This window comes from Manis javanica, chromosome 1 (assembly GCF_040802235.1).
Source record: "Manis javanica isolate MJ-LG chromosome 1, MJ_LKY, whole genome shotgun sequence".
Lineage (NCBI taxonomy): Eukaryota > Metazoa > Chordata > Mammalia > Pholidota > Manidae > Manis > Manis javanica.
Genome location: NC_133156.1, coordinates 235,533,569 through 235,552,945, shown reverse-complemented (window position 1 = coordinate 235,552,945; position 19,377 = coordinate 235,533,569). Strand labels below are relative to the sequence as shown.

At 40.4% G+C, this 19,377-nt stretch overlaps 1 protein-coding gene across 4 annotated transcripts in view; it reads left to right on the top strand.

Moving 5' to 3' along the window:
• Positions 1-19,377, top strand: part of GRHL1 (grainyhead like transcription factor 1) — a 60,194-nt gene that overhangs the window by 17,233 nt on the left and 23,584 nt on the right. For 3 of the 4 annotated variants that reach the window (XM_037026506.2, XM_037026508.2, XM_037026509.2), the window contains exons 9-11: positions 12,276-12,434; positions 17,531-17,618; positions 18,845-18,984. In XM_037026506.2, coding sequence (XP_036882401.2) covers positions 12,276-12,434; positions 17,531-17,618; positions 18,845-18,984 — 387 coding nt within the window. The remainder of the gene's footprint in view (positions 1-12,275; positions 12,435-17,530; positions 17,619-18,844; positions 18,985-19,377) is intronic. The other variant, XM_037026507.2, reaches the window with a different exon arrangement.

Below are 19,377 nucleotides of genomic sequence, written 5' to 3'. Positions count from 1 at the left end.
TAGTGAGGGATCACAGAACTTGCAGCATTTATTCTGTGGGGGTGGGGGGGTGACCATTCTGGTAACTTGAATTTAAGACTTTTGGTGTGTGCTTATGGGTTGTAGGTTTATGAGTTTAATAACAGTTTGTTGTTTTGTCTAAGCATAATGTTTGGAATTCATTGTGAGAGTAATTTTTAATTTGTTTGGACTGAGTACATTGCATGCATTTATAGAGATTCCATTCTAGTGAAGCATCAATCAAATGCTCCATTAAAATAAGGTGTTGCCATGTTTGGTTGTATCAAGCCAGGCAGGTTTGGTTTGTTTCACAACTTTAAATTTCCAGTGGGAGGGAGAAGGGAGAGAAGTGAGTCAAGTATCTTACCTGCAATTGCAAATTTGATGTAGACAAGAGATATAAAACAAAAGTGTATCCTCCCTGGCCTAAATAGAAAAAGAAGTCAGGAAGTATTGTTACTTTCAAAACAAAGGCTAAGAGAAGTGTAGAGTCTGTGCAGCTGCAAGGCTAACTAGGTTGAACTGGATTTTCCCTGTTGTGTAGAGAATGCCTTGAATTAGCAATATAGAATAAATTCTTTACTCAGCATTTGGAAAGTTTTCTTTAAAGAAAGTCTTCTGAGTCTGATTATGAGGAAGGCTTCTCCTTGAAACTAGTAATTAAATTTCTTTTTTAAAGTGAGGTGTGTTGGGCTGTGGCTTGAAAGAATTTCAGGGAGTATACTCTAGTCTAAGCAAGAGGTTCTTCCAGGTATAAAATAAAATGCACTGAATCCTGGTGGCACTTCAGAATCCACAGGTAACAATAGCATGCATTTATTGTAGCACATGCCTGAGGGTAAGGGCCAAGTGCATGATGTCTTTGATTGGACAAGGGAGACACTTGGCAGCTGAAGAAAGCTCTAGTTTGGTAGTGAAACCTGCATCTTGTGAAACAGGTTTGAAGTACCATGTCTATTTAGCCACCATTTGTGCTGTCACCTGAATTCATTTCATTCTTTCTTCTTCTTTTTTTTTTTTTGTCAAAATTTGCCCCCTCCTTCATCCTGCCACTGTCAGGAAACAATAAGCTCCTCTTTAGAACTTTCTTCTTTGACAGCTTGTCACCCTAACCCTCTTTCTCAGGTCCTTCCTGGAAATTCCATCTAAAGTGGTTTTCTAAATCTGTCAATTCAAACAGTTTTGCTACTTAGTAGGTAAACCAGAGACTTTGCCTCAGAGCTCACATTAATAATAGTAACTAACTTGACCTAGTATAGAGATTTCAAGGCAGTACTGGACCTTGGAGTTCAGGTTTCTTGAAATGGCAGATCTTCATGTAAGGCTCCAAATCCTTCAATAAATATAAGTGAACTCTTTACATTAATTACACATCTACATTTTTTTAAAAAGTGAAAACTACCTTATAATTAGACATTTTGTCAGCTTGCCTGCCAAGTCTCCCCTTCTGACCCATAAGCTTACCTGTCCTCTTCTGTACTTAGAGATGCGGGAATGTGGTCTCTGTTTGCCTTGAGTCACACCTGCATCCAGTTCTGCATATTTCAGAACAAACGTTCTACTTATTTGGGACAACAGGTGCCAAATCAGTGTATCTGCCAAGTGTCCTGAAGTTCACCAGGTCCTGCTTATAGACCAGGGCAGAGGGAAGATGGTATGCAGGGCCCTCCGGGATGCTTCTGTCCCTCTGTCTGTCTGTCTGTCTGTCTCTCTCTCTCTCTGTACGGAAACTCAGGCTGCCGTGTGGGCGGTGTGGGAGGGCAGCACTGCGGCAACAGTGTGGTGATGACTACTAGACCCTTGTTTTTCCTTCAGGGAAACACCCCACATAAGTGAGAGAAGTTTTCAAGTCAGTGCTTTGCTCCTCCCACATCCGTCCTCCAGTTCCGCCCCCAGCCTTCCAACTCTCTTTTCTCTTGATGGTCATTTGATAGTCTGAAGAGTAATTCAAATACTCGTTGCACACTTAAAGGCTTTTAGTTCATGCTGATGCCATTCTGTAGCGGGGTTTTTTTAATCACCTCCCATCATCAGAGTAGTAGGGAAGTGTGATTTAACCTAGGATGATTATTCTACCTCTGAGTTTATGAGGCACTCATGATACCTTCTTGGGCTTATTTGATTAGGCCTGCACTCCCAGAGTAAGGGGAACTGCAAGGCTTATACAGAACTAAGATAATCAGGGTTTGTTTGGTTTTTGGGGTTTTGTTTGTTTGTGTTTGATGGGGCAAAGGAATGTTGATAGGCTTGAGTGTCTGCTGTATAATGCCCAGTAAATGTTCCTGTCTAATTACACTTTAGCCAAGAATTAGATCTTGACTTCTTAAACTGTTTCCCACTCCATTAGCTGCAGTTGACATTTAAAACCTCATATAAACACATTGAAAAATGATTTTATTCTCTTTAATCAGTGCTATTGGCCTTGGGGTGAGAATAAGCTACATTCTTCAGCTCATGTTGTAATTTCATTTGTTAGGAAGTTTCTAAACTAGAAATATTTTGTAGAGGCCTTTCTGATTGATACAGAAGAGAATCAAGTTAAAATTTGTTCTAAGGTTCCTGCTTGTAATTTGGTAGATCAGTTACCTTCCAGGAATGAAATTATGGATATTATATCTGTAGTTGACTAAGTTGAATTTTAATGCTAGAATGGGTTAAAGTGACAAAGACTCCCAGAGGCAACTGGGATTGTATCCAAGATGGCTGCAGCTGCCGCTAGTAGGGCCACGTCACCAACTGAATCTCATGGCTTTTATGAAGTCAAATAGGAACTTGGCATAGACTTCCTACTCAATTTGAAATACAGGGACCTTTAATTTCATGCCTCATGATCAAAAAACAGCCTTCTGCTCACAGCCATTTGGGGTTCACTTTTCCCTGTTTTTCTACTTTACTAGTTTTTCCATTGGGTGCCTCTTGAGCTTTCTGTGCTTCATCGTGGCCGTGTGGTTTTGAGAGCATTGGGTTTGGGGCAGGAGAATGGATCCTGGCTTTGTCTTTGTCAGCCACTTACTGTCTTTTACTGTCTGCGTCTTCAGAGCCTGAGCTTCAGCCATAACTAAACACTGTCTCTCTTGAGTTAAAAGATGCTGAGTAGCCAGACTCTGAACCATGTCATGTTCATGTTAAAGGTAAATGTTTTTAGGTACGTGACAAGGATAAGTGCATTTTTGGAATGTAAAGCTTTTTACAGTTACCAGCTTTCTGAAACATCTTCTATAGATAGATCATCTCATCTCCCTTTTTCTTTCCTTCCTTCTAAGAGGTCTCTTTACCTGAGCTATCTAATTGTACATGATAATACGCAAATGACAGTATAAAACATTGACACAGGTAATCAGGCATGCTCTCAGCTCTCTCTGCTGATATTTTTCCAAAAATCTGCCATGTATAATCTGATTTGCAAGAGCAAAACACCATTCTCTCTTGAAGTTTTTTTCTGTCGTCATTGACCAATTGACCAATTTAACTCATTTCTAACATCCTTCCAGGAAATTCTATGCAAGGCAATTAATCTACTGCTACTATGTGAAAGAACTGGCCTAAGAAGTGATGTTGCAAAGATTTTCTTAACTCTACAGTCATTCATTCTGTAAATTCATGGTGCTTCTCTGTGCAAGAGCTGTGAGGGAATAAAAAATTATTTAAGCATTAAGCCTATTCTCAAAAGAGATTTCACTGTCCATGTAATGATATATGTCATGAATAAGGTTAAAAAAAGTACTCTCAAGATTTCCAGGGAAAAAGAGTATTTCAGTTAAGGGAGTCAGAAAGTAATTTATGGGAGATGACATTTGACACAATTCTTTGAAATATTGGACCTACAGAATATTCTTGCAAAGTCTGCTTGCTTGGACCTTTTTCTTTTTCCTCACCTTTTTCCCCCATAGAGTAGTGTTGTGAATTTTAAGTGGAATAGCTTAGGCTACAGAGGAGCTTTGACATACTGTGGCCCAGACATTGTGTAGTGCAGGAAATCACAGCTGGGATTTGTCTTTTGCAACACTTGAATCTAGGAAAGCTGTAGACATTACCACACCTGTCAGTAGGACAGGAAGCTCTGGTGAGGGATAACATATTTAATTATCAAACACAAAATTGTTAGGTACCTGCAGTTTCTGTAATAGAAAGGTGGCCACTGTAAATAATGTTTTAAAGCATAAAAGTGAGTAGAAGCAATAGAAGGTGCTTATGTTCATTATATGAATTTATTTTTGTCCCAGAACTCAAGTTATATCTTTCTCAACATATGTCAGAGAGCCTCTAAGTACTATAATATTTTCCAAATTAATTGAATATGTATAGTCAATTCAGCTATCCATTCAACAAGTATTTATTTAATGTCCTGTATGTATAAACAGTTGCTTGGCCCTCTGGGTTTTACCAAGATGACTGAGGTGTTCAGGTCTTCTTGGAGGAAGTATGTGAACATTATAACCTGTGATCTCTGGCAACAAGGCACCTGATGTCTAAGCCTTGGTTTCCTCATCTGTGAAATAGGATCAGAATAGTACAATTTCATAGGGTATTTTGAGGGCCAAGGAGGCGAATACATTGTAAGAATGCAATAAATGTAGTTGAGATAGAATGCATTTGGTTTTATTTGGTGCATTTTAGGAATTTGAGGTCATTCATTCAGTGAACATGCAATTCTTTTTGGCCAGGTACTGCCAGGATGCTTTGGGAGTGTAAAGATAAGTAATACATGGGGGAGATTGCCATGCTAGTTAAGTACAGTGGTAGAAGTAAATGCAAGGGAATAGATCTTGGAACCTAGAGGGTCAGAGAGGTTCTTCAGGGTGACACTTGAGTGAGTCCTAAAGGACAGCAAGAACTAGCTAAGCATTCAGAGCCCAGAGGGAGCCTGTGGCCTTGCTGAGTATGAGTGCAGACTGAAACTCCTGAGGCCAGCAGCCACCTGGGGCCGGGAGGGGAGCTCGGGCCTGGATCCTGATGGCCCTGGCGAACTGAGTGAGGACCCTTACTTTACCCTATAAATGAGCCTGTCTCAAACCCATAGGGTCTGGGGACCAAGTACTTTGGGGTTGGGGTTTCTTTGAGATTTTTAATACTGTTTTTCTAGGATAAGGCCTTTTGAAACCATATGTGTAAGCTCTGGGCATCAGCTGCTGCCAGGGGGTTTCAGGGCCAGGCCTTGTGCTCAGGCTTTGGGCCGAAGCCAGGTGAGTGCTGCTGCTGTGTGGGCAAACGTTCTGCAGCCTTAGGAAAAGTAGCATTTCTCAGTCTAGGAACTGGATGTGTTTTTAGGGGATAAAGCAACTTCTTTTCTTTCAGAAAGGATACATTTATTATTCATATTTGAAAAATACTGCTGTAGGTAGTAGAAAATATAGCTGGAAAGGTACACTGACAGCACGTAGAGCACCTGGAGTGCTCAGGAATTTAGTCTTTATTACCTAGACAATGGAGAGCTTTTGAGAATTTTTCAGTAAGAAGAAATGGCTGAGATTCTGTAGTGATATTAGTATTTGGCAGTTGCCTCGTGTCGGTGATGCAGTTCCTCTTTTTATTTCCTTACCTAATTTGTAGCCATTGTTCTGAGGGCCCTCTACTAGAGGTTGGAATAAAGAAGGGTTAATTTGTATAAATTCATATTAGTTCTTTTTTATGGAGTATTTTTGTTTTGTGGGAGGAGGACACTTTTTTGTGTGTTTGAAGTTTTATGAGGATTTGAAGCTCGTCAAATTAAGATTTGGAGAGAATACTCAGGTTTTTGTATGCCCATGGTTTTTCTCTTTAGCAGCAGTTAATTCAGTACCATTTGGTAACAGGCATTGGGAGAAATAGGAAAAATACAGTACACACTGGAAGAAATATAAATATAAAAAAATGAATAACATGTAATCCCTGCCATCAAGGGACTTAGAATTACAGTGTGACAGAGGCATTACACAGGGGTGGCATGGTCAGGGTGCCCTTTACTCCTTCCCCAGACTTAGGTGAGGAGGGTATAGAGATGTGGCTCTTTACCTGAAACAGAAGCTCATAGCCTGCCACATGGGGGCAGGTCAGGGTACAGTGACTTACTACAACTCGCTAAATAGCAAAACGGGGTTGTAATTCTGTTTGGGTAATTAAAGAATGCTTCTCAGACAGTTACATCAATTGATAGTAGATCACTATCATAAGAGAAATCCCAGAAGAGAATGGAATAATAAAGGTTATTTTAAAATTGAGGGGCAGAGGAAATAAAGATCCCCAGGGTGTAAAAATTCCTGTAAAGGGGGTGTGAAACTGTAAGGGGAGTTTGGAGCTAGATTTGGGAGGCCCTGGGGAATCTGGGTGATGGAGAACCACAGGAGGTGGTTAATGATTTTTCTCACCTGTCGTTGGTAGCTACCAAGGGATGCTACAGGGATGCTCAGTGACCACTCATTACTGCTCATCTACTCTTATGAACATAACATTGTTTTACTGTTTTCATATAACTATCACATCCCTTTAAAAAAAACTTCATCTCTTAGTTTTAAAAAAAACACTTAAAGAGAAAACGTTACCCTAGCTGTCATAAGTGAAGTTCCTATTGTTCGTAGTAAATCAAAATGTTCACACTTTGAAATTTTTTATTCCACCTATTGAGAAAACCATATTATGAAAGTCAAAGGAAATTATGTTCACCATTATAGCAATAATGTTATAAAAACATGCAAGAATCTTCCTAAATCTCTCAGTGAGAAAAAATTAAGGCTATGTTATTTGGATGTTGGGTTCTTATATATGCATAATAATAATAATGCGCAAATTATTACTGGCAGTACATTTTTTAATAGAAACAGCCTTTTTATTCTTGAAAATTTAATGTAGTATTAGATTTAAAACTAACATAAGTTAGATTCATCATTTAGTTTCTAACTCACCTGCTTGCAATTTCTGTAACTTTTGACTGATGAATTCCAAGTGCGTTGTTAATACTTCCTGTGAATTAAGTGGGTGAAAAATATTTTTGTAGTATTTCACAGATGAAATTCACTTGTTAAAGCTCACATATCTGACCAGTCTTTTAGACTAGACAGTCAGCAGGTTTTACTGTAATAGTGCCTTGGTTTGTGGTGATGATAAAACCCAAAAAGAGTAGGTGAGTTGAGAGTTTATCAAATTTGTTCTCAATTGTTTTCACTTGGGCAGTGAGCCTCTGATGGTAACCTGTGTTGTGAGCTTACATTTCGCCGTGTTTTTCTCCCCTTGCTTCTTTCCCTTTGGCAAGTAAGAGTGAAGAAAGCTGCCAGCTGTGTGAACAGTATTGTGCAGCTGCCATAATGCTTCCTGGAAAAATCATTATAAATCATTTCAGGATCTGATTGCTTCTGGGTTCTGTGTTTGTAAGCATTTGGAATTTTAAAAAATCTAGGCCAGTTAGTCCTTTGATAATGTAACTCTTTAGTTTTGTTGTTTCCTCTCATTTTCAAACTGAGGTTTGAAAACAAATCTTTTGAAAAGGTCTCAGTGTGTGGATTGTCAGCCAAGAATGAGGAACTGCCTTAGAAAAGTGGGCTGGCCATCCAGGAAGGAATCCTGCAGAGCGTCTTTGACCTGTTTAGCAGCTCATTTTTGTGGTTATTTTTTTTCTCTTCTAGTGATTTTGGGTGGGAACATGAGTTGCTCATCTTATAAGATTTATGTTCCAAGTACTTGAATAAAACCAAACTTTTCCTTAAAATCAATGGCAAGAAAGTATGAAAATGGAAAAGTTATTACACACATGTATTTTATAGAGGATTTGAATGTGTAATAATCCATCTTACTTTCTATCTTTTTCACATCCTCTGTAGGAGATATTGGAGTTTTCTGTTAATTTTCCATAGAATATTTCTCTGCTTGGTGAGAATGGCCAGATCATTTGTTTTATCCAGATTTGGGTGACTTGGCCCATTGGCCTGCTCACTCGGGGGTTGCCCACAAGTAGAAGCAAACCTAAGCCAACACTGTGAGGAGCAGAACGTGCCTGTGTTGTTGCTGCCCTAGGACCCAGAGGAGAGCTCTGCCTCATGTTCCCGCACTTGCCTCTCGCCTGGTGTGGGTGCCGCTGATTTAAGATTGTCACCTTCCTGAATAAAGATTCCTAGGGGCTGAGCCTCTCCCTCAAGTCTTACTCTATAGACTCCCTTCCATGAGAGTGGGTTGTGTTGAGAAAGAGTATGGCTGAGTGGCTTATTAGCAAGAAGTCCACACTGGGTGTCTTCTCAGCAAGCCACTTACGTGGAGAGTGGAAACACTGAATTACGAAAAGGAAGATAATACCTCTTCCCTGTTTTACCACATTGTGATGATGTAAGAATAAATTACTATCTGAGCAACTTAGAGGATAGTTTAGATCAGGGCTCAGCAAACTGCAGCCCTTGGGCCAGCCAGCTGCCTGCTTACATGAAGTTTTAGTGAAATTGCACCATGTCCATTTGTTCACTTACTGTCTGTGGCTGCCTTTGCACTGTTAGCACAGAGTGGAGTGGTTGCATGTGGCCAACAAAGGCTAAAACACTATCTATTGGGCCCTTTTACAGAAAAAGTTAGCCAATTCTTGCTTTAGGTGAATACGTGAAAGCTATTTTATGTGTCTATATTGTACTTCCTCTTAGCCGTATTTATTCCCTATTCCCTCGGCATTTTCCTTCTCTTGTTAAAAACGTGTTAAGCATGTGCTGTAACAGGCTTCAGGGACAGAAAGGGCTGGTTGAGTGTTTGTCTCTGTCCTCAGGGGCTTGTGGTTCAGTGGGAACGACACTGCAGGTCTGCCCCGCACTACAGTTCAGAGAGATGCCTTCCACCCTCACCTGAACACACAATTCTTCCACAAACTGAACCTTTTTGAAAACCAAATGTCACATGAGGAATCAACATAAGTAGAGTTTCATAGATTTTTAATAGGTTTTCTCTGGCTGCTATCTTATGAAGTGTGAGTTCCTGAGAATTTGCACATTCTTACTGAGTAGCAAGGTTGAGCAGATGCTTTAATCTTTATCTTTCCATGGAGTACATGAATATTCCTTACTTGATAGTGTTGTATCTCTGTAAAAAATTTTTAAATTAAAGTCAGAGGAGACCTTTTATGGATTAAGGTGTGTAAGTAAATAGAAGATTAATCTGACAGTAGTGGTTTTGATCCTGGCTGATCACTAGAATTACCTGGGGAACACCTAAAAATAGTCCTGGTGTCTGGAACCCACTCCAGGCCAAGGAGAGGGAGGCAATGGCCCTAGGGAGGGCTGCTCTGTCCCCACTGATTCTCACTGAGCCAGGTGTGAGGCCCTCAAGTTCCCAGGCAGGGCTGGTGCTCCTGGCATCACACCTTGAGAACCACTGCTTTATAAGAGTCTTGATTTTATACAAGTCGTTAGTATACTAACTTAAACGGCAGGCAGCCTTACATGGCACTTTAAAAATAATATGTAAAAAGCTGATTGATAAATGTATTATATAAAATTATTGTCATGAGTAAATACAGAGTAGAGATAGAGGATTCATTATCTTTCAATGTGAATGTTATCATAAGACTCTGACTCTAGAGTCAGAAGTGATCTAGAGACCATCTAATTCAACCCTGCATTTGACAGATGAGGCGCTTTGCCCGTGGTCACAGCACTCCTTAGCGGTGAAGCTAAAACTCAAAAAGATGTTCTGATTTGCAGACCAAAGCCTTTCCTGTTGATCACATTACCTCTTGCTAGAACATACATGAGGGATCTTGCCTCCTTGCCAGCCTTTGGTTGACGCTTAAACACAGTGAGTACGTCCCCTCCTGTGCCAGTGTGGCACCGTGACTGTCCTGCTCGTTCCTGCCTGGGAGTCTGCCGCAAGCCGCTTTGTGAGCACCACTCACATCTTTCTCTTGTGGGTCTTTGGTCCACTGTCCTTGGACCTTGTGTCTCTGGCCTGGCATTCTTGTGTTGCACATCTTGTTTGCTATTTACTGTACACTTTTGTATTTATCTGGACTAGGTGATATTTATTAATGCTGAGGTAAGAATGCTGTAAACTTTCTTTGATATTTAGAAAACTGTCAAGTTTGGCAAGAATAGATTTAAAAATAGGAGAGAAATGTATAAAAGAAAGCAATCGCAAGTAATATTGAAGAGTGAGTGTAATGGTTCCCTGAAGTCTCCTGTTTATACTGATCCTGGGATTTTTGCCTCTGCTCTTTTCTGCTTTGAATAGAAACTTGACACTGAGAAGCGAGGGGAGGTTGGCTTTTAGGTTGGATTACCGTGAAATCCTCTTGTAAAGGGACTATCACTTTGGGTCAAAGACTTCCTGGAATTGTTGAGAGTAAAGTGTAACTTTCCCAGGCCGCCGTTTTTGAGTTAGCACTTGGACCATGTGGCCTTGAATGATAGAGAAGAGTTTAGGTTTCCCCGTTTGATTGTAGAATTAAAAATATGGTTGTTGGGTTACTTATGTGCTCAGTTGTTTGCAGGGATTTCTTCCTTTTTGTCTGCCTTGACTGTCTCCTTAACTTGAATTTGCAGATTGTATATATAATGTTTTTAAAAAATACATAGGATAAGATGTAAAGTCGTAGCACTAAGTTTCTGTAATGGATTTGAAATTCATAGGTGCCACTTTTTGTCTGAATACCTAGATTTGGGTATTTTGAAAATTAAAGCAATTTGCTTATTGACTGAAAATGAATTCAATGGAAAGAAACATCATAGCAGGCAAGATAAGATGACCCCAGATCAGGCATTTGTGCCAATATTGATAAAGGTGCCATGTAGAAAACACTAGCTTACTAAGCATGTGCAGTCTCGTTGGAGAGATAAAACATACAGATCTAAAAATGGCAAACCACTCCAGGTAGTAAAGAAAAGCCAGATAATTAGTCTAGGATAAAAAGCTGTTTGGGGAAAGAGAGGAAACAGGGTGTAAAGGGAAAAGTCCTGGATCCAAATCTCAGTCCTTTGCTTTCTGTCTTGGGGACAGTTAAAAAAAATACCTCTGGGCCTCATCTGTGTAGAAAGATAATACTGCCTCTCAGGTTGTGGTGATGAAATGTGATCATGTGTGAGATAAGTGCCCAGTGCAGGTCCTGAAACAGTAGGTGCTCAGTGCTGTGGGCTCCAGGACACAAGTCCAGGGCAAATGGGAATGTTGTGTGGAGGTGGCACTTGAGCTGGACCTTTACAAATTTGGAGAGGCAGAGAGGAGCAGGGGTGGGGGAGCGGTGACCCAAACTGGGACAAGAGGGACACAGGAGGAGGAAGAATGACAAGGACAGAGATGTCAACATTTAAAGTGTATTCCAGGGCGGGGAGTATACTAGTCAGCGGAGAGTGAAGGACAAGCTGAGATGACTTTAAATCTGCTCATTTGGACAAGTTCTCAATCTTTAGGATGATTCAGTCTTTTCCTACTTAAAGTATACAGACCAGAGCAGGATAAACCCTGGGTGACAGCTCACATGCCTTCTGGAGAACGCACTTCCTCATCATGGCCATGATGTGCTTCTCTCCTCTCCCCCTCTTCCCACTCTTTTCTCTTTGATCTAATGTTCTTCTAAGTTGATCCCCTCTTTGACTTAAACTTCTCCCTCTGTGGGTCTTGGTTCAGCCTGTGGCACCCACACAACTTGTGGTAGATCTGTTCTTGGTTGTTAGGGCTAAGGGGTTGCTGACCCATGGACTGGAAGGAATTCAGCATCAGGGTCCTGGGTCTGAGGTGTACTAACCTATTTTAAAAACTGTAATTCCAATAATATCCACTATGCGGTGCTCATGCATCAAAAATAAATTCTAAAACTAAATAGTTGAAGGGAGCTCAAATCTTTATGACCATGTATGGAGAGGTTAAAACCCAGAATCACAGACGTGGTCGGGAGAGGATGGAGCATGTGTATTTGCTATACAAAGATTCATCTGGGTTTCTACAGGTCATCCTAAGAGGTGGTATAAACACCGTGTAGGCAGAATGCCAAAGAGCTTGTACTAAGCTATAAAACAGCTGCAAAGAGAACTTACGTTATTGGTAACATTTAAAAATGACACTGAGAAAGACAACCAGACTCTTCCACTCTATGACAGTTAATAAGTATTCTGAGAGGGAAAATGATAGGCCTTGAAGCTGGTAAGTCTGCCATTCCTATGACCAAAAGTAGTTTTAAACACTTTATTACCTCTTTTTTTAAAAAAGTTTCTTTTGAATGAGAAGCTGGCTCCCATTTAGAACATGTTTGAGCAATTCCAGTGATGTCAGCATTTTTGTAAGCTGTGCTGCGGTTGACCATTGGTGCCTGTTGCTTATAGAACCTTTTCTCCCCTTTGCAGGTTTTCATCTCTGTGAACTGCTTAAGCACAGATTTCTCTTCTCAGAAAGGCGTGAAGGGATTGCCTCTTAATATCCAAGTTGACACCTACAGTTATAACAACCGTAGCAACAAGCCTGTGCATCGGGCCTACTGCCAAATAAAGGTCTTCTGTGACAAGGTGAGATTGTCAGATTGGAAAGGGACACTTAAAGTGTATGAGACGTACTCTTCCTCACAGAAAAAGACTCAGTGTTAAATGTTAAATGTATTGCTAATGATATAAAATAGGTTATTTTAAATTAGCAATTATTATTGTAGCCATTATATAGGGGAGAAAAAAACCTTGTTTTAACAGAATAAATTACAAGGGTTGATAAACACATTTTGTTGGGCACATCTGGTAGAGTCAAGGTGGTGCACGTGGGATGCTTAACCAGGCGGAGCTCAGTCCTCAGTGGCCCCTCAGCTTACTGGGACTTACAGGCAATGGCTGTGGTCTTGGTGCTCTGAGGACTCTGTGTGGTGAGGGCTACCCTTTAACCAGCTCACCTCCCCACAGGTCCTTTGTAAAGGTGTCAGTCAGCTCACTAAGGCAGGAGAAGATGGGGTACAGATTATTCTGTACAGTGGCAGGTAGGCAAGAAGAAAGAGTAGGCCCCAGTGGTTCGACATCACTTCTTTTCTCTAGTATGACTCCTTTCTTTCTGGAGCACATGTGATCACTTTCACTAGGTGCAGAGCCAGGGGCTCAGCTGGGGAAAATCCAGAGACAAGCTAGGAGGCCCCCTGTGTATTGAGGACTAGAGACAGTGGTGTCCTCGAGAACTGGGCAGCAGCCAGAGATGAACTGAGTGGTCCACTGAGCTAAGATTGAAGACAACTTTGACTTTTCCCACTCAAAAATATTGGACTGTATGTTTTTTTGCCAGTCCCTTCTTTTCATCCTGTTAAAAACCTCTCTGGCATTAAGATTTTTAGAAGGTACTAGAAAACTGGAAGATTGTTTGCTAAAAACCTCTCTGGCATTAAGATTTTTAGAAGGTACTAGAAAACTGGAAGATTGTTTGCTATCAGAGGCCCGGTGTCCTGAGTTTCGTGCTGAATGCACAGAGCACGACACCTGGCCCTAGTCGATGAGCCTGAGACTGGCGAGATCACAGTTTTCCCAGACACCCAGATCCAGTAATATTTATTGAGTACCTACCATGTGCCTGATTATGTGCTATGTTCTACTTGTTTTCTGTTGTTGTTAACAAACTACCACAAACTTAGTGGCTCAAAACAGTACACAATTATTTTATGGTTTTATAGGTCAGAAGACTTGACAACAGTCTTACTGGGCTAAAGTTAAGGTATTGGAAAGCTGCATTCCTTCCTGGAGCCCCTAGGGGGCATCTGGTCCCCTGCTTTTCTAGCAGGGCTCTGTGTGGCCTGTCAGTAGATGCCCAGAGGTTCTCAGCCTTCCTGGGCATGGCTCTCTTTGTAAAGCTCCTAAATATATTCCTTCCCTGTTTTTCTCCATTTGCTGAAGTAGAGATCTACATGGAGATGAAAATTGTTGGTATCCTCTCCCATTTTCAGCCTTTATAGCCTATAGGAGCCACACAGGTACATAGGTAATAAGTGTCATGTTAACACAAGGGGCCTGAGGGACATAGAAAGTTATACAGTTTTCACCCCCCCGTTTTTTATCTCAGAGATGTTAGGGGTTATCATAAACTACTGCATGAGAAGAAAATACTATGCGCATGCTGTGTGTAATTTTTCAGTCTTTGAACCTTTCAAGCACATGAAAACCCCTCACAACGACTCCTGATGGTAGTGCATTTGGCTTTAACGTCCATCGTCCCTTGTGGCTGTGATTTCTTCTTCTGTTCTAGGTTGGTCCTGTGCTGCCTCACCTCTGTAGAACATCCCATCTGCCTCTTTGATTCACTCCTTTCTGAGATTTGACTTACCTGTTATTTGGTGCCTGTCAGTTCATTTCCCTCTGCTGGCTCTTAAAACTCTCATATTTTATGAATCTGGTCTACATTCACAGTAAGAAACTACAAATTAGATGTCTTTGGGTATCTTTCATAGATATTTACACTGTTTTTATCTCCTAAGGAGAAAGTTTTATAAGGACTTTATTATGAATCGCTTAACTCGTTTAATAAATGGAATTTTCTCTTATTTCAGAAGCAGCAGCAATTTAGTACTTTTTCAGAGAAAATGGGAACAGAAATTGGATCTCTAACCAATGGAAATTTGGCAGCTCCTCTTTCAAAGAGCCTGCATATATCCCTGGTCCATCTTACTAGAGAAAGACATTGACACTTGTTTCCCAAAGATGGTTTTCTTCTTAATCAGAGTGTCATTCTCTGTAGGTGTAACTGGGAACAGATGTCATGGATTAACTTTTTGGGCCTTGGCCTGATGTGATTGCATAAGGTCACTTTCTTCAGCTGTTTAGTAAGAGAAAGGGTCAAAACAACTTGAATTTAAATTGTTCTCTATAATGTCATAACTTCCTTCAACTTTTCTTGCAGTGTGTGTCTATTGGTAAAGAATTCTTTCAGCTTTTGCATGTCTGGAAAGTATTTCCCCTTCAATTTTGAAAGACCTCTTTTCTGGGTATAAAATTCTATTTGACTTTTTTCTGTCCTTTAAACAGGTGGCTCTGCTGTCTTCAGGCTTATGTTGTTTCTAACAAGAATTCTGCTGTCATTATCTCTGTTCTTTCATATGTAATTTGTCCTTTTTTTTTTCCTATGACTGTTTTTAAGATTTTCTTTTTACTGGTTTTGAACAGTTTGATGTGTCTCTTTGTTTTTTGTGTTTAGAATTTATTGAGCTTCTTGGATCTGTGTGTTTATAGTCTTAATCATATTTGAAATTTTTTCAGCCATTATTTCTTCAGATATGTGTGTTCCCTCCTCCTCCTTTGGGAGCACCAATTATACATGCATATGACTGCTTAAAGTCCTGAGGCTGGTTCACGGCTGTGCTTCATTTTTTTGGATTACTTTTTCTCTCTGTGTTTCATTTTGGATATTTTTTTGGATTACTTTTTCTCTCTGTGTTTCATTTGGGATAGTCACTATTGTTATGTCCTAAAGTTCATCAGTCTTTTCTTTTGCCTTGTCTAAACTGCTGGTAATCCAGTTCAGTATAGTTTTCATCTCAGACAGTGTAATTCTCATCTCCAAACAATCACTTTGGATCTGTTTTGTGTCCTCCATGTCTTAACGTGTTCAGCTTCTTTCACTAACTGTTTGAACATAGGGAATGCAGTTGTAATATCTGGGTCAACGTCCTTGTCTGACTTCTGTGTCAGTTCTGTATTGGTTTCAATGGTTTGATACCTCCTCATAAGGTCCTGTTTTCCTGCTTCTCTGCATGCCTGGTAATCTTACTGGATACCAGATATTCTGAGTTTTACCTTGTCAGGTGCTGGATATTTTTGTAATTCTATGACTGTTCTTGAGGTTTGTCCTGATACCTAGTGAAGTTCCTTGGAAACAGTTTGGTCCTTTCAGGTCTTAATTTATAGTTTGGTAGGTGGGACTAGAGTAGTGCTCTCTGTCAGGCTAATTAATTTCCACTGCTCAGGTGAGGTGTTCCTGACTATTATACCTAAGGCCCTGTGAATTTTAAGTTCTTCTAGGATGATCAGTGGGAACAGGCACTACTTTCCCTGTGTGATTTCAGGCATTAGTCTCTAATCTTTTCTGACAGTTTTCCCCTGACCTCAGGTAACTTCCTCATGCACATGTACTTCTCAGCACTTTGCCGAATACTCAAGGGGACCCGCTGAGGATCTCTGGGGTTCTGTCTTACAACACTCTCCCCTTTTCTACTTTGTCCTGCTGCCTTGATCTTCCCTTGAGCCCGGGGGACCTGGGTCGAGGAGACCACTAGTCATTCCCCTGTGGTGCAGCCTGGGGTCTGGGGAGGCAGTCACACTGGGAAGACACCTGGCTCTCAGGGAACACTGGTCTTTGTTGCCTGGTGTCCAGGGCTTTAGAAATCCTTGTTTCAAGCATTTTGTCTTTTTTTTGTTGTTGTTGTTTCAAGGTGGAGGGTAACCCTGGTCTACATTACTCCCATCTTGAGTGGAAGCAGAAGTCCCTTATTCCTTATGTATGTAACTGATAATAAGGAGGAAAGTGTCCTATTTTTAAAAACTGCCTTTTGGGGAGTATAATTTGTCATCAGTGTGAAATTATTGTAGACTGTTAGAAGGGACAAGAGAGATACAGACAACTCTGTACAGTAATGGGAAGGAGATTGGGGATATTTACTTTCTTTTTCTGTCAGGGAGATGGTGTTTGTGTCAGTATTGCATAGCAGTTTTTACAAGTAGGTTGTATGTTTACTGATATGTTAGTATAGTATATTAGCACCTTCTAGAAGAGGCAGAGGTGATTTTTAGTCTGTGTTTTTAAATGTGGTTGTATTGTTTAACAGTGCCAATACCAGTGAGATGATTTTTATTGCCCTTCTTTGCTGTCAGGGAATTTAGTTTCAGAAAAATAACCTACTTACCTGGGTGGCTTTGTAAAGAAATCTTACCACTCAGAAGTAAATGCCAGTCTGCCAAGCAAAATGATGAATTAATAATTAATTAATGTTTTTTATTTTACTTGCTTAGTTTCAGTTCATTTGTTACTTAATATGGTTATTTTTTATTTTTGTGAGTTCATTTGAGTGCCACTGCCACTCTGTGTGTGTTTGATATACATTGTGCATAAAGTCCTCTTTATGGGGCTGGGAGTACATTTTTTTCTCTTTTAAGTGATTATGCACATTTCTACTTAAATCTTTGCTTTTAAAGTGAGTTATCATTGGTCAGATCTGTCATTTACTTGAGACTAAGTCCTTGGAGAGAATCACAGCTTTCAGTGATAACATTGGCCATACTCTTAAAGCAGGGTCAACCTGTTTGTTTGTTTTTTCATATTCTTGCCTACTAGATAAGAGGAACAGGCATGCCTGGCTTTGAAGGCAGTGTGGTGCATGAGCAGCTTTTTCTTAGCTTTTTATTTAACCTGGCTGCATCGATGACTGCTTTGTTTTTTAAATAGATGTTGTTTCCCTCTGATTTTGCATAGTTAGAAATAGTTGTAAGAGCAGGCTTTTTAGAGGAAATTACTATGATAAACTCCACGAATATAAGTAATGGAGTTCATCTCCAGCAAGGGATGTTCCTCCTCTGGTGAGGGTAAGTGTTACATGTTTTACAGAGGATTAGGTAACGGAAGTCATGTCTTACCCTCTTCTGACCTCTAGGGGGCTGAACGGAAAATCAGGGATGAAGAGCGAAAGCAAAGCAAAAGAAAAGGCAAGTGCGCTGACCCCAGCTCCCAGTTGGGTGCCTGTAAGTAGAATGTTCCGGCCAAGTGTTTAAGACCTTTTCCGTTCAGAATGGTGACTTGACTTTTCAAGCAGAAGATGTAATAATGGTGGATATTTGTCACTGTGTGAAGTGGTAGCATTGCTTCCTTACCAGACACAAAAACAGATGAGTGACTAAACAAAGTCATATTCTGGGGAACGATGGGAAGGATTCTTGAGTTTTTCCAGAGTTCAAACTGGTTTAATTGGGAGTTCTAGTTCAGGTTGCTGGTTTCAGACCTGAAAAATAGCACATGTTCCACCTGAATAGCTTATGTTAAAACTGGGACTTGTCTGTATTTTAAGAATAATGGTAGCACCCTTGAGAATTCAAGTTGTCTTAATTCCAAATAAGTGTAGTTTTAGTATTCTGACATTTGCAGAATCTATAGGGGTCCTGTTTGGACAATTTACCAGGAAAGTTTTTTCTCTCTTTTCTTTAATGTGACCAATATTCATATTCACAAACTCCTGTGTCTGTGTGCAAAGGGAAACAATAATTGCTGCTCACTGACAGTTGTGTTTCATCTGCAATGCGTGGGCTGCTAGCATCTGTTCTCAGCAGTCTGTCCATCTCTGCGTGCATTTGCCCTGGAGCACATTAGTCAGCATCAAAGTGCAAACTCCTGATGTCACTTCAGAGAGCAGCTCACTAACTAGGGAGGCTCATCACAAAGCACCTCAGTGCCAGGTGATGGGGGAAGGTGGAGCCTGTAATTTAATACATTAAAAATTAGACAGTCATGCTTACTGTGAAGGCCACTGGGATTAAGTTCTGAAGCTGAAGGTGTGATGGTAAGGCGTGTGTCCTGAAGTTAGAGTGCATTGCTGTTAGAATATAAATTATTTACTGAGGATAGCTAAGGTGAAATTACTTCCAAATTATTATTTATATAAGTTTTGGCCTTTCAGAAAAAACTAAACACACTTTGCCTCTGTTCCAAATCTGTGTGTATGTGTCTGTGTGTATTTAAAGAGACCTTTTACTCTTACGATTTTGATAACATGTTCAGTTGATTTTAGTGTAAATATATAAAACAACATATCCCTCCACAAAAACTGGTTTTCCTTTTAGTTCAGGTGACATGACGTGTGTGCTCTTTAGCACTGCCGTGTAAGTTTCTTGAACACCGATGAAATGCTCAGCCACTGTGTCCAGTCTGTATATATAAGCTGTTTACTGTGGCATCCTTTTTTTTTTTCTTCCAGTTTCTGATGTTAAAGTACCACTGCTTCCCTCTCACAAACGAATGGATATCACAGTTTTCAAGCCCTTTATTGATCTGGATACTCAGCCTGTCCTCTTCATTCCTGATGTACATTTCGCCAACCTTCAACGCGGCACTCACGTAGGTAACCAGGATCCCAGGGTGACTGCCAGCAAGTAAGACTCGACACAAAGGAAGTCTTTGGCATTATTTATGGTAAACAGAAGCCAAAATACAGTGAGGTTTGACCAGTTTGAAGGGCCAGCTCCTTGGAATATTGAATTAGGGTGACATGATGCCCTTGCCATAAGTGTGTTTAAGCATTGTTGACTAGGAAATGCAGTACCACATTTGTCAACTTAATGCTGTTATATTTGTTTGTTTACATCTTAGCTCATGTAAAAGATGGTAGGACAGTGACATAATTTGGAATTTGAATCTGTGATCTTGTGAACTTAATTTGTGTGGGTCTAGACAGGAGAAAAAAGCCAGAGTAGGGAGGGTAGGTGGCATAATGGCATAAAGAACATCCGA